The 22,958-nt window shown below is 39.3% G+C and overlaps 1 protein-coding gene across 1 annotated transcript; it reads left to right on the top strand.

Moving 5' to 3' along the window:
- The first annotated feature begins 14,582 nt into the window (after window positions 1-14,582).
- LOC124177678 (ATP-dependent DNA helicase pif1-like) lies at window positions 14,583-15,782 on the top strand. The gene has a single exon (XM_046560314.1). It carries the CDS (start codon window positions 14,583-14,585, stop codon window positions 15,780-15,782), a length of 1,200 nt encoding a protein of 399 aa, XP_046416270.1.
- Window positions 15,783-22,958: the final 7,176 nt, after the last annotated feature.

Here is a 22,958-nt window from a genome sequence, read left to right as displayed (position 1 = left end):
GAAACGTGATGAAAACGTGAGCGATTTCTACGATCGATTAAAAATCTTGGTCAGTGCAGCTCGCGTAGCTTTAGAAGACGAGTACGGAAAAACTGAGGTCGACGCGGTAATGAAAGTTCTACAAGTGAACGCGTTGGATGCTTATATTCGAGGACTACCTGAAGCTATCGAAAGATATGTTGAAGGACGCGTAAAGACATTGGAAGAAGCGTTTAAGTTAGCGCGAAAAACAGAAAATCGTATGCGCCAGGGAATAATATCTTCCGGAGAAACGCAGAGAGTACAAATTTCGCGACCGAACTCTCCAATGATCTATAACCAAAATAACGCGCCGCGATTGTATTCGAATTATGGCATCTCAGACGGAGCGGAGACACGCGCGAGAAGCCCGTCGCCGAACGCGGCAATGTACAGACACCCGACGGCAAACGTCGCCGATCGACGATCACCCGAACCGAGGGGTTATTACCCATACGAGATGCCCGCTCACTCACAGTTTCAGCACCAGCAACCGCGTGGTTATCAATATCCGCCTTATTTTCCACAACACCCGTATTATTATCCGCCGATGACATATCCGTATTTACCACCTTATGGATATCCGCCCACAATAAATCCTGCATCGATTCCACAGAGATCGGGATCGCCGGGAGCAAGTTTAAATACGGGCAGATCGAATTCGCCAAATTCAAACACCCGTTCATACAACCCGAATCAGCAGTCCAGTTTTAATCAAACGAGGTTTGATAATTCGAACGTCAGAACACGGTCACCATCTCCGCGTAGAACGTCCGAAACAGCTGAATCTTTAAACTTGAACGCGACTCGTCGTCCGGACGCAACGGCGAGGTACGCGACGCCCGAGCGTCAACCGACGGTCCGTTTTGCGGAACCGCCGGCCGGTGCAACGATACGCGCGGACCAGATCGAGAATCGCCACTGATCAGGATGACAGCTCCTGAATTTAAAGAACACTCAGCAATTTTTCTAATAGACACCGGCGCAGATATCAGTCTAATTAAAGCTAATGTCTTACATCCTGACGTTTTAATCAGTGTAGACGAAATTTCTATGATAACGGGAATAACAACCAACAAAGTTAAAACTTTGGGAATAACAAATTTAACTTTACAAAAAGAACCAAGTAAATTTCACGTCGTACGGTCAACCTTTTTGCTAAATTGCGACGGTATATTGGGTAAAGATTATTTGCGCGAGCGTAAGGCTGAGATCTCTTTTACACATAACACCTTGGTAACTAAAACTGACCCGATTAGACCGATACGATTTATCGGATACGAAGAACATTCCGATACCGAAACAAAACCGCAAAAACGTTTGTTTAAAATTCGTGCGCGCACAAAGCAAGCCATTGGCATCGACGTAATCAGTTGTGGCACAAAAGAAGCATATTTGCCACGCGTAGAAACCATAGACGGCGTATACATTGGTGAGGCTGCAGTCTCGGTACAAGATGGCGTATGCCATGTTCTTGCAATTAATACCTTGGATAGAGATATTGAGATAGAGATTCCACCACAGGAAGTGATACCTTTTGAATATCACAACTTTCCGGAGGAGCATGAATATCACGATTCAAGTTCAGAAGACTTAAATTTAGAACCTGTGGTGACTGATCGATTTACAGAAATTCAATCAAAATTGCATCTAGATCATTTAAATATAGAGGAACGCGATCACGTATTAGATATCATTGAGGAATATCCGGAATTATTCCATTTACCTGGAGATAAATTAAAATCTACACCCGGAATCCAGCATCGTATACCAACCGAGGATGATATACCGATTAATACGCGACAATACCGGTTCCCTCCAATTCACAAAACCGAGATTGAAAACCAAATCAAAATTAAAATTGACAACGGAATAATAGTTCCTTCAAATTCACCGTATAATTCACCCGTGTGGATTGTACCCAAAAAACCAGATTCTGCGGGTAGAAAACGATGGCGCATGGTAATCGATTTTCGGAAATTGAATGAAAAGACAATTGGGGACGCGTATCCATTACCTAACATTACAGACATTCTTGATCATCTCGGTGAAGCGCGATATTTTTCAACTTTCGATCTTGCCAGCGGTTTCCAACAAATTGAAATGGACCCCCAAGATAGAGCAAAAACCGCATTCACAACACCAAACGGTCATTACGAATATCTTAGAATGCCTGAAGGGCTCAAAAACGCGCCCGCTACATTTCAAAGATTAATGGATCGAACATTACGCGGACTACAAGGAGTCGAAGTTTTCGTTTATTTAGACGACATCGTAGTTTATGCAAAGAATTTAGAAGAACACGGCAAGAAAATCCGCCGGTTATTTAACAAATTAAAAGACGCCAGATTAACGTTACAACCAGATAAATGTGAATTTCTAAAAACAGAAGTGGCTTATTTAGGCCATATTATTGGCAGATCAGGAGTTAGACCGGACCCGAAGAAAATTACCGCGGTTCGACATTTTCCACAACCTAAAAATCCTAAGAACATTAGACAATTTCTGGGACTAGCCGGTTACTACAGGCGTTTTATTAAAGATTTTGCGGGAAAGGCTAGGCCTCTTACAGACTTATTAAAGAAGGAATCACCATTTATTTGGGGAAAAGATCAAAAGAGAAGTTTCAAAATTTTAAGGAAATATCTATGCCAATATCCTATCTTGCAGTACCCAAATTTCAAAAAGCAATTCACGTTAACTACCGACGCATCCGACTATGCGATCGGAGCCGTTTTAAGCCAGGAAGTGGACGGTTATGACATGCCCGTCGCCTACCTGTCGCGTGCTCTGAGCAAAGCGGAACAAAATTATTTTACAACTGAGAAAGAGTGTTTAGCAGCTCTATATGCCGTACTACATTTTCGACCTTACCTTTATGGCCGAAAATTCACACTGGTTAGTGATCATGAGCCATTGCGCTGGATCGACTCGATTAAAGATCCCGGGCAGCGACTAATACGATGGAGGCTCAAGTTACGAGATTACGAGTATGAATTCAAACACAAGGCTGGACGATTGAACAGTAACGCAGATGCATTGTCGCGCAATCCAGTCCCTGTTACCGACGGTATTACCCAATCGTCGGAGTCATCTGATAGTGGAAACGATAGTGACAACCTAATAATTAAATCTGTAGACTCATTTCCAAAATATTCAGACTATTTGAAAATAATTAGAACAGCTGATATTGAAAATCCAAACATTATTGAAGTACACGAAAGCGTGTTCGATAGACTTGACAATTATGCGCATACCGTTTCTGTAGATCTTGAAATGAGTTCCGGTATAGCAAGCGATTTTAGAAAGAAGTATGGAGTACCGGAACACCTTCGCAGTCAAGCCGATATGCATTCAGTAGCTAAATTAGAACTGCCAGATCAGAAAATTTATTACATTATGACAAAATTAAACTTTTGGGACAAACCAGAATATGAAGACATGTACCTCAGTCTGATCAATTTTCGGAAAATTTTAGAAGATGACTCTGTTAAAACAGTTAGAATACCTAGAATGGGATGCGGTCTAGATAAACTAGCATGGAACAAAGTAAGAACCATGTTACGATTCATTTTTGGAGGAACTGGAATCAAAATTTTTGCTTGTACAAATTTAAAATTAATAGAGAATCAAAAACTCCAGACGATATTTGCTATTATGAACCCTGGGTCGAATTCGAAGGTCAGGACTAAACCAAACCAATGGAAGATATTACCCATCGATTCGAAAATTTCAAAATTACCTGCTCCAAAAATAAAGCGACCATTAGCAAAATCAGACTCGATCCCAAGGAAAAAATCGGCTGACGAAACATTCTGTCCAAAAACAAAAACTACCATAGAGCCTGATGAGAACGCAATCTCAACAAGAACTCGATCGAGAGCTAGGACAACAGCAGGAAGTAGGCAAGCTGTTTCTGAGGATTCATCCGACGATGAATCTTCCGAACCGCCGGCCTACCGGAGGCAAAGAAGTGTATTACCGAATTTAGGTCTTGAACAACCTACTATATCCCAGGGAACACAACAACCTGAACAAACAGACATTCAGACTGACAACGACGACGTTGAATCTGATTCTGAGCCTGAAAATATAACAGTAAAATTAAAATCACCGCGTGATAGAGATAGCGATTCGGATGATGATGTATTTTTGCAAACAGAAGCGAGTCGTAAAGCTAAATTATCTATAGATCCTAAAGAATTGAGGAAATCATTTGACCTCTTTAATAAATCTTTGCGCGAAAGAAGTAATCTAAATCCGAAGGAGTTGCAAGATTCATTTGAACTCTTTGACAAGACCTTGCACGAGAGGAGTCTTCTAGACAACTCCAGTCACTCGGATGCAGATGAAGTAGGGTTACCAGGCCATATATCAGAGGGTGAGGAATTAGACGAAACTATACGTGAGGTACTCGACGAAAAAGACGAGACGGATGACGACGAACTGAATAGCAAAATTGAAAAATTTCTAGAAAAGGTTAATAAAAATCAAGGAAACAATAGCGAGGCTGGACAGACTAACACCAATCAAACTAATTTGAATGAGTCAGTAGTTAGTCGACCTTTGCAGAAATCGGCATTACCAACACCTATAGTCGCACCCAGACCAATAGCACTCTCAACCCCGTATCCGTTGAATATGATACCTGAGTTGAATGAGACGGGGGACATTTCAGTGAAAAGCAAGGTCAGCAAAACGCCAAGGCGTTTACAGCCGCAACTAGAATTCCGAGATTTACCATCGCGAATTGAAATCACGGAAAGTATACCACCAGATTTAGAAACAGTGTCGCCATTAAAATTTCCAAAAACAGGTTACCATTCAGGGAATAATATCTCATTCAGTCGTGAAAATTTGACATATAGAAAAGACAACTATGTACATTTTATATCAATAGATTCAGAATTTTCTACGCCAGTCAGCAGGCTATTAAACGATTTGGAATTAATAAATGCAGACGATCATCGTGATGCAAAACCAAAATTAGGCCAAGTCATTATTACAAAAACTGGAAAATATAGCATATTTAGCCTCGTAGTTAAAAGAAAACATTTTGACAAAATTGAATTACATAACGTCAAGGTAGCTTTAGGAAACTTGAAAACGACTCTATTAGATTTGAAAATAAAAACATTCAGAATTTCAAAATTAGGGAATATGACTGACGAACTGTCATTAGACATCTCAAATTTATTAATAGATATTTTTGAAAACGAAGATATAGACATTACAATCTGTTCAGGTATAACCGAGATACCACCATCAGAAATACGACTGGGCATAATTTCGGAAATGCATAGTGGACTGATGGGAGGACACAAAGGCGTGACCAAAACATACACAGTAGGTCCACTTCCGCAGACCCCTAGTGGCAATAAGCATATCTTAACCATGCAGGATAATCTGACAAAATTTTGTATCGCTGTGCCTATTCCCGATATAAGAGCTGAGACTGTGGCTCACGCAATGGTAAAACATCTGATTTTGCATTTTGGATCGCCTAAAACCATTCTAACAGATCGAGGAACAAGTTTCGTAAATAAATTATTACAAGAATTAGCTAAACTTTTCAAAATTAAACATATTACCACTTCCAGTTATCGACCACAATCAAATGGCGCATTAGAACGTAGTCATATTGTTTTAACAGAGTACATTAAACATTATATTGATGAGTTTGACAATTGGGATGAACTAGTTCAATTTGCTATGTTTTCATACAATACGGCAGTTCATGAAGCCACAAACTTCACACCGTATGAGCTAGTTTTCGGAAGAATAGCGCGCTGTCCAACTTCGTTTGATACTGATGAAAACCATTTAACGTACAACTCGTATCTTGAAGACCTAATGATCAGATTAAACGAAATGCAGGCCTTGGCTGCGACCAACTTAGTGCAGGCGAAGGAAAGGTCGAAAATGTATTACGATCGGACAGTACATCCGTTCAAAGGCAAAGCGGGAGACATGGTACGCGTACAGATAGAAGCTAGGAAAGGAAAGTTTAGCAAACGATACCAGGGTCCATACAAAATTGTTAAAGTCTTGGAAAACAATAACGTAGTATTAGAAGGTAACAACGGTGAAAGATTCGTTAAACATGTAGACAAACTCGAATTGGCTTACTGATGGAACGCATTGTAGACTGATTAATGCGACTACAAATAAGAGATGGGGAGTAATGAGCATTCATTTTCGAGGAAATAAGGAGGAAGAATACCATGGATTCATTAGGGGAATTTACCTTATTAATTATCGGATTTTGGATATTGAGAGAAACAAACTTGGAGGACTACATGATCACATCATTTACCAACAATCCTGGGATATTTCTAAGTAATTTTAAGCTTAACGCTAACGGATGGGGCGTGACCAACCGCAACGAGGGATATTCAACTGTAACTAGCTCTAAGTTTGAAGTCTAACACCTAAGAGGGAAGTTCAGCGATGAACTTGATCTGCCCTTAGAGTTCGTTCAGAAGCTTCTGAAAGGATCAACTCAGTGTGATGTTAACCTTGAAACCTTTCCTTTCTTTCAAATTCCTTTCATTCCAAATTAACGTTAAAAATGCTACAGTATATTAGAAAAAGAAAAATGACCATTGGAACTTCGGCAATTATTTAAGGCAAATGGCAATTTGGTGAAAACTTTTACAAAACCTAACAGGAGAAAAGGCGAGTTCGAGTGGCTGAATGTAGTTGACGAGCTGTTTGGGTCCAGAATGCACTACTCCAAAGGAACCCAGATGCCAAAACAAGGCAGCACTTCAAAGTACTGCCAGGATTCCTGTTCGTCAAAGTATTAATGAGTATCCGCTACGAGGGTACACATGCGACTACGACTGTCAGTGGGTCACATAATACTGGGCCCACCACAAAGATCTGAATGCACGGAATCCGGCCACTGCCAAGGCGTAAGGCTCTCCAACTAGCCGAGCATCCAGACCTCGCTCACCAATCAGAGGACACGGTACACCTGATGTACAGCAGCGCCAAAGCCAAATGTCAACCAACGCAGAACATACTAGCCGCTCCACCAACGTTTCGCATAAGTCATTTTCGCTATGAAGAACTCGGCTGACCAGTCTCACTGATCATAGAGAGTTATTCTCCCGCCGACCTTACATCCTAAATTACGGTAGCAACGATTGTCACCATGTTATAAGATATACCACCTTTACTCCCTTACGTTAACCTGAGTTATAGTTGTTCTTAATGTGAAGGCCGGCTGACCAGTTTACTGATCACAGAGAGCTACTCTCCCGCCGACCTGAAACTTGTTTATATATCTATATAATACATTATTCATCATTATTGTTGTCACACACACACACACACATACATTATCATTTTGATGACTCTCAATTTTCATATACCTACTGGCCTTTAACTATTCATCAACGGGGACGTTGATGGTTTCTAAGTGGGGAGGGATGTTACGCCCCGACGTACCGCCTTGGCGTACCTTTTTCAAAATTCCATTTCATTTCATTTCTTTAATTATTTCATAACAATCTCATATTCTAATAAGGTCACGTACAGTCCTCGGCATCCGCTGACATTGTATCTTATTTGCTGACACCAGGAATCGCGCTATAAAATTACTGACCTAGTAACAGCGGCGCTCAGCCCGGGAATATCTCTCTTTTTAAGTCAAAATTATCATCAATAATTAGGATAAACCACTACCTTTGGAACCACCAAATTAAAATAGATTAATTGTTAAGATGTGTGGATGAATGCGTGAGAATTATCTTAAGATACCTTCTGTTAACATCTTGTACGTATAAGTGACGAGATTGAGAATCATCGGAATACCATCGAATGATGCGAACTAACGCTGACCATGTAGATTTGGACACCGGGAGGTCGCCCCCGCACTTAATTGGCTAATTACTGTTGCAACTTGTTGCAACTGCAGATTTTTCCCTATTAATACCCTCTGGCCCAAGCAGCCATGTCTTACGTCTGTCAAGTCGCGAAGTGCGTGGACGTAAACCCGGATTAGCCCTCTCGAGCAATAGTAGCGTTCGGAAAATCTTAGTTGTGACCGGCCTAAAGTCTCGCGCTAATTCGTCAAATTCGAGCATTCAGTTATCCTGTTAGCTGCAAGAGACTCACTTTCTCCTACATTTCCATCTTTTCTGTTCTTTACTAAATCTCATCTTTTCTGTGAATAGACATTTTTATGATATTCCATTTTCCATAATTAAATTGAGTTCGGCCCTGATTCAATCGAATCAGGTAATCTTAAATATAATTCTAAATCTAAAAGACTAAGTGACCGACGTTCAACGGCGTTCGATTGATCAACTCTTCCAAACTTGAGGTGAGGCTCCTGGTCCAGCATTCTACCGACGCAGACCGACACGATCCGACGGCTCTCAATCTCGTCGACCGATTCACCTAAAGCTAAGTCAATCCGAGTGTTAATCTTCGAAATTAAACGAATTCTTGTTTCACCTCTATAATCAAAATCTACTTCAGTAATTTTCATTCAAAATCAAGTCTAGAATTGGTGGCTAGCTTCACTACCCCCAATTAAATCGTACTTATTGTTTCCAAGAATTAACGAACAAGACTTAACCAATATATATATAATTGATTCAAGATAATCTAAAAAGAGAGATACAATCCAATAATCACGACCAACTAGTTAACCATCGTTCAGAGTAGATGTTCCTGGTACCAAATATTAATATCCTTTAGAATATTATAACACACGATTTGTATGAACTTGAACACGTTATAAATTGTTATTTTCGGCTCATATACAGAAACAGAATATACTTCATCTTTTACCAGTTAAATCATATTAACCATTTATTTTGAACGACCTTCTTCCCACTTTCTTTATTATAAAATTGCCTCAACAATTTAAACAAACCTCACAGACCTGTACAGGACTATAGCAACACGATCCTACAAATTACCGGCTTATCGAAAGGTAGGTCTTCTCTTAGTTTTAATAATTATTCATTGTCGTTACGTGGGAGCTTGATTATTCAGTTAATCATAAACTACCACCGCTCAGTACACCCTCACCCCCACGTAACACTACTAAAACTGGGATAATTGAAAATCCTCCTTGTAGGTTACAAACAATTTTCAGGGATCATGTTGAAACTGCTGAATACTTTTTCTCGCGCAAAAGTGCGTTACTTTATTTATGCAAGTCAGTTCAAATGTGATTATGAATGAACGTAATTTTTCAATTTTCGATTCCTGGAATTCTCAAACGAAAGAATATCAACTGTGCAACAAAGTGTGTTATCACGGCAAAAATGGGTCGTTATAGAAGTCTCGAAAGAGAAATCATGAGTACAAAATGATAACTGAAACGGAACGCAATGAAATGAGAAATTAATATTTACCGATATTCTTCAATTACTCCATCGTTTCGTCGTAATTCAGCGCCCATGATTGATGAAACGCCTGCTTCGTCCGCAAAGGTCGTAAGTTTCGGAATCAGCTCCGCGAGCTTACCGGAATCCCGTTTATAATTCATACGGAATGTTTAGACATCGCCGTGGGTATACAAGTTTAATCACGAAGTGCTCACGCTTGGTTATAGCCTTTAACTTAAAGGGTTCCCCGACTTGCTCAAATTACGGGAATATACCAAGTCACAACGTTAATCCAGCCCACCCCGTATCCTTACTGGGGGGTGATAAATTTTTACGATCGATAAAATTCAACCCCAGAACTAATTAACTTCCGATTCTATCGCCATTTTTGCGAACTAGTCAAATTTCAACCTGCAGCCGTCGCTCTGCCGGGCGGATTGTTCATTTAACGATCATATTCCCTGATTAGCGACCCCTAGCACTGAAATTCACGCCTCGATGATCAGCGAAGGAAAAATGTCTTTCAACTCCAGCATTCCAGGATTCGATATTTTTGTAAAGTCGCTCTAGGATCGAGAAAATTTCCGACTGTATAAACGGACCGGACAGTTTTGCGCAGGCGATTAATTACAGATTACCCTTCTCCGACCCTGCTGCAGAAACTGCGAACTGCAGACTCGTCGTTATTGCGTGTCATATAATATTCCGTGGGCGGATATCAGAATTTAAACCCAGGATTTATCATGTAAGCCAAGTATTCGTACGGCTAGCATCTCGCGTGGATCGAAGAACGCGGATGTGACGAGTGCTGATGATTTCTTATTTCTATTATAAACTTATCGTTTGTAGAAATTTATCAAGATGAAAAACGCAGGTATTTTTGTAACGATATTGCTCGATGTCGAACAAGCGGTTTCTTATCGAGACGTTGAATGAAATTTTTCACACTGTGCGCGAACCCTTATTGCCTTCTTGTTTCAGCATCCAGTAAACCATTATCGGATTCCGATCTTTGAAAATGTACAAGCGTGCAGCGTAGTCTACTCAATTCACACCATTTCACAAGGCTGCGTCATCGAGGCACCGCTTCAATACCGAACGGGAACGATATCATCGCACTGTTGGAAACTGAAAGTGAAAAACTTCTCATTGCAAGCAAATAAAAGCTAATTAGGTCATGGAAATATTTTAGAACGGCCTAATTGATTCGTTTAAAAATTTACATATCGCAGATAAATTCTCTATTCTAGTTTATATGCGAATAGAATTTTGTTTCCTGCAGTACTTGGTCCATTTGACAATTAATTCATATGTGGACAAATTTTTGCAGCGATTTCTACTAAATTTCGTTCGTCATCTGATACGATACGAAGTTTGCTCACTAAATGTATAATAATTTCTGTTGACGTGTGCGGTGAGAAAAATGGAGTCATTGATTGGTGAAATTAAATTTATCGAGGTCTAAAAAACATGTCATAATACCGCGTGTAGACTCCATAAGCAAAAATTGTAAAGCGTCTCGGGTTTTTATGATAACATCAACACCCCCGTAGTAATATCCGTACTCAAGTATCTGCTGGAAGCTGTTTTAATTAAATTTTACTTCAGATTTCCAAAAGCAATAACAAAGTCATAACCCCGAATCAACTAGCTGCGTACTAACAAGGCGTATTTTTCACGCTGGATGACGTAAAGAAACACAGGCAGCTTGATTGAACAGCAGAAAAAAGTTTCGTTTAACACATCTGTGCAGTGGATCTAAGGAGTTTTTCCTTGTTAGAATAGCTTTCGGTTATCCAAATAAGATTAAACTCCACCGATCGACCCTTCGTTAGTTATTATCATTTCGCAAATGACATTCTGTTGTGGGAGGAATAATTTGAGTACCCCCCTAAAATGAAGCACCGTTATCTATACTGTTATTTGTTATCTGTATAACACACTTTGGAATAATTTGTACGACACCCTCAATATCGCGGTCTTGATACTAAGTTTCGTCCCCAAGCAGAGAATTGAACAGGAAAGATTTGTTTCCGGACATTCCCGAGTACAATTAAATTCCGTGCACAACTCAGGGCCAATTCGCAATAATTTAGTGCAGTTGTCCGAAAGAATATTGCGACAATTTATTCACGAGCGAAACTTCAACTCGGGATATTTGCACCTTAGTATCGTTTAAAGGGCATGGGTCCAGGTTATAGATACTTTTTAACAACGTTGACACATCTGTTCTGCGTCTTTCCGCGCCTGATAGATATGTATGCCACAGCTCCACGGTCAACGGAAAGAACACTTTGCATCGGGTAGAAGCGAGCGAAACGGGTTGTAAAGGGTTGGCTATTTTCGATAACAGGACCAAGTTGAGGCGCTGCTTGGTTATCCACTTTACGTAAATCGCAAAAATATTCCCGAGTACAAGACGAGTGAACGAGTTCGGCACCCGCGGCGGTATCAGCGCTATGTGGATGTTACGTTCATGTGCATCCTTCGCACGATAAACACGGAGGAAAGAACAACGAGAAATACGAGCAAACTGGAGAAGGAGGAGGAGGAGGAGGAGGAGGAGAAGGAGGAGGAGGAGGCGGAGGAGAGTAGCCCATGCGCCCGTTTTGTCAACACTTTTGTCCCTTTTTATTCGGCGCCCGGACGACGAGGGACGTTCAGCCTGAAGAGAAGTAAATTCGCGATTGAAGAGTATCTTACACGCGTGCGAAACCCCTGGATAACCCAATTAGGAAATTATTGTCAAGTTTATTCGCGGCGAGTGGGATTCCACCCCTGTAGTATTGACTCCAAGTTTTTTTCTGGTGGCTGTTGTTTGGGGAAACTTCAATTCAACACGCAGGAGAAATGGTGTTTGTACACGACGAAGGAGAGTGTCCGACGGCGAACCGCACACTTGACCTTTGTGAAATGAACTCATCCGACAGGGGAGAGATTTATTTTAAGCTGGAGCTGAAAATACGGGTGGACTACCAAACTGATATTTTCACGATGATTTTAATGAATTCTGATACCGATTCGAGGCATCTACGTGACTTGAGATTCCGTTGGACGAGAGAGAGAGACTCGATACGAAACTCAAAAGCTACGCCCGCACATTACTCTGAAATTTGTGTTTTGCTCGACTGGTTTGAATAAGAATTAGTTTTGGATAATTGGGGAATGGGTGAAGCATGCAACAAGGGCGACGTTAGTGGGCGTCAAAGCCGTGGCTTCCATCTCGCAATTTCGGGCGTGATTCGAATAAACCGAAGCAAGGCAGCTAAGAGAGAGAGAGATAAATATCTGCTGAGAGAGAAAATCCGCGAGGACGTTGGGACTTAGGTTGCATGGACAAGACACGAAGGAGAGAGAAAAAAGGGGTGAAAAATATGGAAAAAAATTCACAGCAACGCGCACTTTGAGCACGCGATGAGGTTAAATTAATGAACCCCGTTGTTCTTGTACGTTACCAACCGGCAACCGCAATCACAATGAACGTATATATCGGTACAATGTTGGTGATTTCTCCTTTACGCGCAAAGGCTGTGTAGGCATATTTTGTTTTGTTATTGTTTTTTTTTTTTCTACCGTTCCTTGAAAGAGCTGCAAATCTTTACTAAGGACAGTTGAGGGAGCTTTCCAGTGTGACAGCCCGAAAAATCGCTGTTTTTCGCGATTTTTTTTTTTTCAGAAAAAATAATCTAATCGGTCTGGTTTTTTTTTTGTGTATTAATTGGGTATTGAAGAATACTAAACAATTTTTTAAAGATCGATTTATTTATTAATTAATATCTATAAAAATGATGAAACAATTGTTGCAGAAAATGCACTTGGATGTGGTGTCCACGTTGGGGGTCACAATTGTGATCTGAAACAAAAAACACAAAAAGATTATTAATCGGTATATAATTGGCTTTCGTGCTATGGAGGCTTTTTTCTTTTTTTTTTTTTTTGCAAAAATGGCGCCGGTTTGAACAAAAAGTATCGATTTTAGCATTTTTTTTGGCAGTTGTTTTTACAAAAAAATAGGAAGATGTCAAAAAAAAAAAAAGCTTCCATAGCACGATAAACAATGACGTTAAGAATATTGTGTAAAAAATTCAACTCGATAGCTTTAAAACTCTGCCCTCCAAGTTGGACACCGTTTTGAAAAATGCTGTTTCGAGAAAAACGCGTTCAAAGTTTCAAGTGAGGAAATTTTAGGTAAATCGTTTACTTACGGTCAATCAGCGATGCCAGGTCCGTACAATATCCCTTCTGCTTCTTCGAAAAGATCGTGCTCAATGGATTGTTCAGTCCGACGAGCTGTCCTCGCCTCTTTGCTGTCCAGGGACGCCTGGCGGTTTGCTTGGATGATGCGCGCATTCTTGTACTTAGCGGCAAAATCTGCGGCGCTCGGCCCTATCGTGCATCCCATCGTCTTCCAAATTTTTAAAATTGGGTCGTAACCTTCATTGAAGGTGCACACAGCACACTGCGTAGCGATTTCTACTATCTGCTTGCGCAGAATACGTGCTTTGGGGCTAGTTGCCACACACAGTGATTGATTGATTTTCAAGAATTTAGCACGCCATCCGCTTTTTTTTTGAAAATTGAGTGCGACAAAGAAATAAGTCGAGCGACTAATTTACGGCTAATTGACGGCAAATTATGCAATAGTCCGAATTCACATTTTCGACAATTGGCGAGCCAAGTTCATGTACGTGCAGGTAGGAACGAGACAATAGAAATAACAGTCGCACGGGCAGACGGCCGACGCGGCAGCTGTAGCGCTCCGTTGCCTTCTTCCAAAAAATGCTGTACAGTAACCGAAATAATCTGAATTTCGGCATGAAAATTTCAGGGAATATTCGGAAGAGTGTATACTATTCGATAAAGCAAAAAAAAAAAAATCGATTTTTTGAAAATTTCACACTGGAAAGCTCCCTTAATGGTGCATTGTGTGGATCTTACAGAGAAGCCTGTCAACGTTTGCAATTGCTAGAAAATGACGCTCATTGGGATCAAACTCTCAATGATGCTGTAATATCATCACACGCTCATCAAATACGAACATTGTTTTCTATAATCATATCTACATGCTTCCCATCAAACCCAATTGATTTGTGGATCAAGTACAAAGATTATATGTGTGATGATATTTTGTATCAAATACGGAATAGAATGGGGAATCCAAATATACAAATCAGTGAAGAAATTTACAACGAAGCATTGATTTAAATTGAGGACATGTGCTTGATGATGTCAAACAAACTATTAATTCAATTAGGCCTGGCCGCGCCCAATCGTCCAATGCATGATGCTTTTAACCAAGAATTGCATCGAGAAAAACTGTATGATCTCAATACTTTGAAAGAATTAATTCAAATGAATCTTCCACTGTTGAATGAACAACAGATGTATGTATTTGATACTCTTATGAAAGTAACAAATGATGAAACTGGAGGAATTTACTTCTTAGATGCACCTGGTGGTACAGGAAAAACTTTTTTGATTTCATTAATATTAGCAACAATTCGCTCACAAAATAAAATTGCACTTGCACTCGCTTCGTCGGGAATCGCAGCAACTTTGCTTGAAGGTGGTCGATCAGCCCATTCAGCACTAAAATTGCCATTAAATATGCAAAGCAATGAAACTCCAACCTGCAACATTTCGAAGAACTCTGCAATGGCAAAGGTTTTACAGCAATGTAAATTGATTGTTTGGGATGAATGCACGATGGCACATAAAAAATCTTTGGAGGCTTTAGACAGAACCCTAAAAGATCTACGGAGCAATCGTAACCGATTTGGTGGTGCAATGATTTTATTAGCAGGAGATTTTCGTCGAACATTGCCAGTGATTCCACGATCAACGCCAGCTGATGAACTCAATGCATGTCTAAAGTCCTCTAATTTGTGGAAACATGTCAAAGTACTTCATTTAAGCAAGAATATGCGTGTCGAGTTGCAAAATGACCAATTTGGAAATATATTCTCTAAACAACTCATTGACATTGGTAATGGCAAATTTCCTATAGACATGTTGACTGGCTGCATTAACTTTCCTCAAAGTTTTTGTCAGTTAACTCGATCAAAAGATGAACTTATTCAGAAGGTGTATCAAGATGTTTCTCAAAATTACAGAAACCATGATTGGTTGAGCGAACGAGCTATATTGGCTGCAAAAAACATAGATGTAAATGAATTAAATTTAAAAATTCAAGAACAAATTACAGGCGAGTCGAGGACATATAAATCAGTTGATTCGGCTACTAATCAAGATGATGTAGTCAACTATCCACCGGAATTCTTAAACTCGCTGGATTTGCCAGGATTGCCACCTCACAATCTTCAATTAAAGGTTGGATCGGTAGTTATAATGTTGCGAAATATCAACCAAGCGCGTCTTTGCAACGGCGCACGGTTAGCGATAAAAAATTACTAAACAATGTGATAGAAGCAACTATACTGAAAGGAAAGTATAAAGGAGAAGATGTTCTCATACCGCGCATCGCAATGATTCCGACTGATGTGCCATTTGAGTTTAAACGACTACAGTTTCCAGTGCGGCTTGCTTTTGCTATGACCATAAACAAGTCCCAGGGGCAATCATTAAGTGTTTGTGGTATTAAAAACATCGTATAACACAAAGCACTACAATAAAAATAAAACTGATTTTTGTTAATAATTATGATTCACATGATTAACAATAAAGCGATTACTTACTTTTAAATGCTTATATATAGTTTATTCAATTATTTTTTATTCACAACGCCCTATCACCAGGGTGGACGGTTCTGTTGAGGAGAATTTTTTGCCCCGACTATAAAATAGGTAGGAACAAAAAACTGCCACATTACAAATCTTCTTGACAGGACGAAGTCTGTCGGGTCCGCTAGTATATATATATATATATATGTAGCATCCAGGACTCTGTGCAAATATGAATCTGTGTATTCCATGTAAATGTATGTGATGTGTTTTAAATTCATACATTTAAATATAAACTTGAAAGTACAAATAAATATGTTCGTATAAACTATATCTAGTAACTGATTTTTATGCCCTGCCTTATTCTGTAGATGAAAACTGTTCTGCAATCCGACTACTTCATCAAACCATACAATCTGATCGAATATGCTACACGCGTACAATGTACAAGTGGTGACAGTAATTAGAATCGTGTGTTGGCCATACTATAGTGCAGTCAAATGAACAGCAGGTAGAAGAGCGATGCGTAATAATCCGCATTTTTAATTTGTAATCACCCCTAGTGCAAATGTCCGATGGAATCCATCTGGTTCGTTCCAATTTTCGATGGGGTCGTATAGGAATCCTGCAAATTCACAGGATTTGGAACGGATTCGGATGAATTTTGTGGATTTACTACAGAAACTTTTAACAGGGACAACGTGAATTCTCTACACCCGTAAACATTTCAAAATGTCACACCATAGATTATTTTGACCTGTTTATGGATGATAATTTATTAGAAGTCATTGTCCGAGAAACAAATCTCCATTAGTCCCAAAATCCTGAACCAGCCCGCCAAAAAATGAAAGCTTGGGAAGATTTAGGAAAAGACAAGTTGACAAAATTTTCGGGCTCAACTATTTTGATGGAGCACGTCAAAAAAGTTGCCCTCGACGATTACTGGAGTCGCAATCCGTTGTTGGTTACTCCTATATTCCACCAAAGAATGCCTCAAAATCAGTTCGAACAAATTCTACGATTTTTACATTTCCAGAATAATGCAACCCTCTTGAATCACCCACCGAAAAAATCAAAACCATCATTGATAATCTGAATAGAAAATTTGCAAATTTTCTGCGGCTAGGGAGAAACTTGTGTATAGATGAAAGCCTCCTCTTATGGAAAGGGAGATTGCGTTTCAAGCAGTTTCTACCGTTGAAGAGACGTCGCTTCGAAATAAAAATTTTCGAAATAGTGGACTGCCAGAGTGGTTTCGTATTGGGTTTTATAATCTCTACCGGGGCAGACACAGACTATGACAAATTTGGCTTGGGCATTTTTTCAGGGGATGTCGTTGCCCAATTTTTGAGACCCTATTTTGGTAAGGGTCATATTGTTTTTGTGGACAACTGGTACTCTTCCCCTGCACTAGCTGAATTTTTACACGAAAAAGATACAGGTCTATGTGTCACAGTGAGAAAAAATAGATCTGGACTACCGAAATTCACAGAAAAATTACAGAAAGGGGAAACTCAAGTAGGACACAATATGATTTGGTTGGCATCGAAATGGCAAAAGAAAAAAGAGGTCCAGATTATTAGAACGGTATCCCGATTGAAATACGCTTCCAGCGGCAAGCAAGATTTTGTAACTGGTGAAGAGATAATACCTAGTTGCATCATTGATTATAATAAGAATATGGGAGTTGATAATGTTGACCGGCAGTTAGCGATAACTGCGTCAATTACGAAATCTCTCAAATGGTATGGGAAATTATTTTTCCATCTCATTGATCTCATATTGATAATACCCATGCTTTGTATAAATTGCAAGGAGCAATTTCAGTCGCCGATTTTTGAATCAAAGTCACATCGCCTTTGCTAGGTGTTGATAGCACAGTCCAAGCAGAACTTGAACCCCCTCCTTCCCGACTTACAGGTCGACATTTTCCGACTCAATCAAAGTCTACAAAAGAAACGCAATGTGCCGTGCATCAAAAGTAAGGAGACGAACAAAATATTGTTGTGGTAAGTGTTCCGTAGGAAGAGTTAAAACATAAATATATATGTATATCAGCACATATATACACACACATAAACAAATAACATTTGCTAGCTCGCGAGGGTCTTCTTTCAAAAAAAAGGACTCTTGTTGTAGCAACTAAAGTTTCAGTTATCGCGAAACCTTTTTATCGTACGCACGGAGTCCCGGAGCAAAAAACATATAAACCCATATAAAATCGAATACACCTTCTTAAAGCAATTGCCTTTGGCAAACGAATCATACGATCGAGCGCTGTCTCTCAACTGAATCATACGATCGAGCTTGTCTCTCACAATATAACGCGACGGGCTGACGAGCCCGTCCGTAGGAGTCGAGCATTTTCTCCTCCTGACTTTCCTCGTGGAGTCGAGCGGTCTCCTCCCAATTCCCACACTTAATCATTCACACGTTATTAAATATTCATACCTCTTCGATATTTAATTGATTTTCATCTAACCTTTGTTCTTGTGTTAAAATATAAATAAATTTGGGTTTCTTATGCGTTACGGCTTTTTCCCAACTAAATTCCCTGGTCCAAGTTATTTTCACATAGAATAAGTGTCTTCGTAAGTTTCCTCGTTCATGAATAAACAGTAAGTGTCAAGTTGCATTGTGTGCACTCCCTTGCTTTGAACAGTATCACACGCAAAGAGGTGTTCACTGCTAAAAATACAACATCCTGAGGGTAAAAAAATATGGGGAATAAAAAAAATGTGAAAAAAAATGTGAAAAAAAATGGGGCTGTTACGTCCGAGAGTAGAGTTTACTCCTGAGCGGAAGGAGTAACCTGGTTGGCTTCGCTTTTACGTTTCAGGTCAACCGGAAATCAGGATGAGGATTGAATAAACTTGAGTATGTTTGATGTATCGATTATATGTTTATTGCGTAGAACTTGAGATACCGGTAGGAATGAATTGTGTGGTACGAAAAGATATATAAGAAGTCTAGATGTGGAGTTGTCGAGAGGTAGAATAGGAGTGTCCCTCGAGACGTGAAACATACGGGTGCAGAAAAGGTGTGACAATGCTATAAGTAGGGAATGGAATTTGATGAGTAAGCGCGATAGTGAATAGCGTGAGACTGCGTAGAGATAAGAGGACAGGACAGAGACCATGAGATCAATGTAAAAACTATGGGAGAGTTAGCGAGTAGGAAAAATAGAGAGAAGTGGTATGCTGGACGTAACAGGGCTAAAAATCTTCCCACGTCCACGTCGTCAGCCCTGGGTGACGCTAAGAGAAAGTCTTCGGAGTCACGCTAGGAACAAATTTCATCTCAGCAATCCTATTTGGGAGCAATTTTCCAATGCGCATGCGCAGTACAGGGCCATCTTGGAATTTTGAAATTCTGACAACAGATTCGTGATCAGCGACCCCAAAAACCCCCAGGAATAAGCGTCAACGCAGGAATCCCATTTGGGACCAATTTTCCAACTGCGCATGCGCAGTACAGGGCCGCCATTTGGAATTTTGGAATTCTGACAACGGATTCGTGATCAGTGACCCCAAAAACCCTTCAGAGAAGGATTTCAGGGACATCAGGGAATCTAAGCATTTTGAACCACTAAAGTAGTGATGCCGGCCGTCTAGAGGTTAAAAAAAAATTGAATTTACTGTAAAAAAAAGTTGAATTCACTACGTGTAGCTTTTATATCACAGCGATTGTAATAGTTGGTTCAACTTTCAAACCTGTACCCGTAATCGTGTCACGAAATCAGCTGAACGATTATGTCCACGTAGATACAATTATACAAAAAAGTTGAATTTAGTTTAAAAAAAATCGAATATACTGTGTGTAGCTCTTATACCAACCCACTTATAGTAGTTGCTATAATTATTTCAAATAGTTGTTACGAACATTCTTGCTGTATGAAGACATCAGATAACATATGGCGAAAGTAACTATCCTGCGGAATTAACGCGCCAATTCAAAATAGTCCGTACTACTAATCTCGATACTACAGGTAATTATTATAATATCTGAAACAATTATACATTATCGTAAATGCAACCATACGATGCAATTCCAAAAACTACAAAATGTTGTTGTGGAAGTGTTTTTTCAAATTTTAGTGTACTATTGAATGAGGATGATACTGACATTAGACTGGAGTTACGGTAACTTCACGAAGTCGTTGAATTTACGTTATCATGTATTTGGTAACACGAATTTTATCGGTTGGCACAGCAATCATTAAAAGTCAGTGCAACTGTTTGGTCTAATGCGAGCAACTATATACCCTAATGGTCAAAACCGCACGATACTGTCATGAGCACAATAAAAAATGGTCATACATGCTAATCTGTCCATTTGTTCATGTCGCACAACAATGGTACGTTGAACTTAATTTTTTTAGTTGCCAAGGTTATAGTACTCCTTACTATCTCGAAATAGTTGAGCAAATAGTGATATGAACTAGAAATTTTAATTGCATCCACTCTTCTTTAGTGAGGTTACGCATACTATAATTCGGTTCAAGTCCGTTTAATTACTACTTTTTATAGTAGAAAAATAGTTGACACAACTATAAATTTCTCTCAGTGTATGTTCCTTGATAAGCTGCTCGTTTGCGTTCCGATTTTCAGTGCACTAGCGTAGGAGGATGGGGCTCTGTCCCTTGTTCTTAGCATCTCTTAGGGCTCTCTCACTTTGTCGATCAACGACTTGTTCTTGCTTTCCATTTCTCTTACTAGTTTCCGCAGGAGGACGCTTTCCCTCCATACTGGGCTTTTTCCGTCCACTTTGCCATCCTCGCCTATAATAAGACTCTCATTCGGCTCGTACATAACCTCTTTTTCCGCGCAGCACTGTAATTTGCTCTTATCTCTCGCGGTTCTCGCTCTTTTTACGCAACTGTTGTAAAACGGAGTTCCATATTCTTCACATTCTAAATACTTCGTTTTTACTTCACCCTCACAGTAACCACAAACTTGTCTGTCACCACCCCCAGGGTCCAGGACCCCTCCGCTCGCGGCCATATTGTATATTTTATATCTACGTAATTATTTTCGATCTTGGCAATAAATAGGTGGAAGTAGCGTTGCTTACGAAGAAAGCTCAGCGCGTCTTCGCGAATCTTCACAACACTGGTTAAAACCTTTTCACTCAATAGATTATAAAACACCTCTGGCGGCCGATGGAATCTTATCGAAGAATGTAGTACGTGATTAAATAGTTCGAAATGACGAAACTTGGGACAGCATCTATTTGTCGTCATTTCAAATAATATTTTTCAATTGAATTTTGAAATAAAAAATATTACATTTTTTCTTTTACACTTCAAGGTATACTATCAGCGATTGCCTGATATAGGTAACAGAATATTTCTAACAATAACTGTGTAGTTTACGAGATATGTGAAATAGTTTTCTAGCCTTGATAGTACGTATATACCACTTGATCACTCGAAAATCACTCACATCGTGTTAGAGCACCATACAGACCGATATTGTTATGTATTTTCAAGTTATATAGTATAGTATATATTTCATATCATTATTCAAAGGTGAATAAATATATATGTTTCGTGTTGACGTCAATGAATAAAAACATATGACGCATAAGTGACCAATTACTTGGATTTTCATATATCCACACCATTTTCCGCAGTTAATCTCATTTATATGTAATACGACTGCCTGAAGTTATTTTTTGGGACGTACTCATTTTTTCTTGTATACAGAAGTTGGTAATCCGATAATCGCTGAATTAGAAAAACGACTGTTGAAACATTTGGTTCGTTCAGTAAACAAGGATCAATAAGATGATCAACTTCAAAGACAAGCGCGGAGTTGCCAATACCTGAAACCATGAATATAACCCCAAAGGATGGATCCAGTCCGACTGGTCTCGAGGAGGAACGGAGCATGAAGACTGCTTTAGCCGGGGCTAAAGCAGCCCCTAGCGTTCAGTATCTTGTAATGATTCAAATATGACCGCGCAATGAACACGGTACGATCGGATCAGGTTGGACCCAGGGAGTGGAGCACCTGTTCACAAATTTAAGAAGAAAGGTTGCTTGGTCTACGTGTCTCCAGAAGGAAGGAGGTGCGGAGGTTTCTCTCTCTGTAACCAAGTCGTAACCGATCGAAAATGGACGAACTAATAATAATAAAGTAAATCTTAGCCACGAGGACGAACATTTCAAATTAATAATTAAACACTCCAAAAGCCGAACAAAATTTTAAAGAGAGACGATATAAAACGAAGAAACAATAAAAGTGAAATCAAAAAATATAGTGCCTTGACGAAAGACAGTTATTTAAAATTATTTATAATTTCAACAATATCCACCAGTTTTAACAATATACACTATTTTGAACAACATACACCTGGAATGAATGAATTGTGGAATCGATGAATGAATGAATTTTGGACCTGATGACAGCTCATGTCTTAATATCTTTATAAATAAATTAAAATATCACTCTGCTATTCGTACTTTATAAAGATACTTAATATTGATTTGGCCTAATTTTCAATTTTCAAAATAGTCTTGAAATCTTTTTCTAAATTCTTGACAAAACATCCAATCGTTCCAATTGCAAATTATGATTTTTTAATTATGCATCGAATTCAGGAAGTCCTTTCATTTTTTTGCAGCAATCCAATAATTTCTCTATTGTAGCATACAAACTATAAATTAAAATGAAACCAGTATTCGAAACAATTCGCAAAATCGTAGAAATATCCTTGCCTCCAAATAATAAATATTCAATAATTTTTAAACGTCATAATGTTAGAATCATTGTACGTTTCTTTTAATAGACCAATTTGAACATGGCTGCAACTGTCATTGTTGAAGAGGATAAATTTTTTTCGACCCAAAATAATAATTTTTGTTTTGACAGAAATCATTATTCGGATTGAAGGTCATTTTACTCCA

The sequence above is a fragment of the Neodiprion fabricii genome, chromosome 3, assembly GCF_021155785.1.
Source record: "Neodiprion fabricii isolate iyNeoFabr1 chromosome 3, iyNeoFabr1.1, whole genome shotgun sequence".
In the NCBI taxonomy this organism is placed as follows: Eukaryota; Metazoa; Arthropoda; class Insecta; order Hymenoptera; family Diprionidae; genus Neodiprion; species Neodiprion fabricii.
The sequence above is the reverse complement of the archived record's forward strand: the minus strand, read 5'-3'. Positions and strand labels throughout refer to the sequence as shown.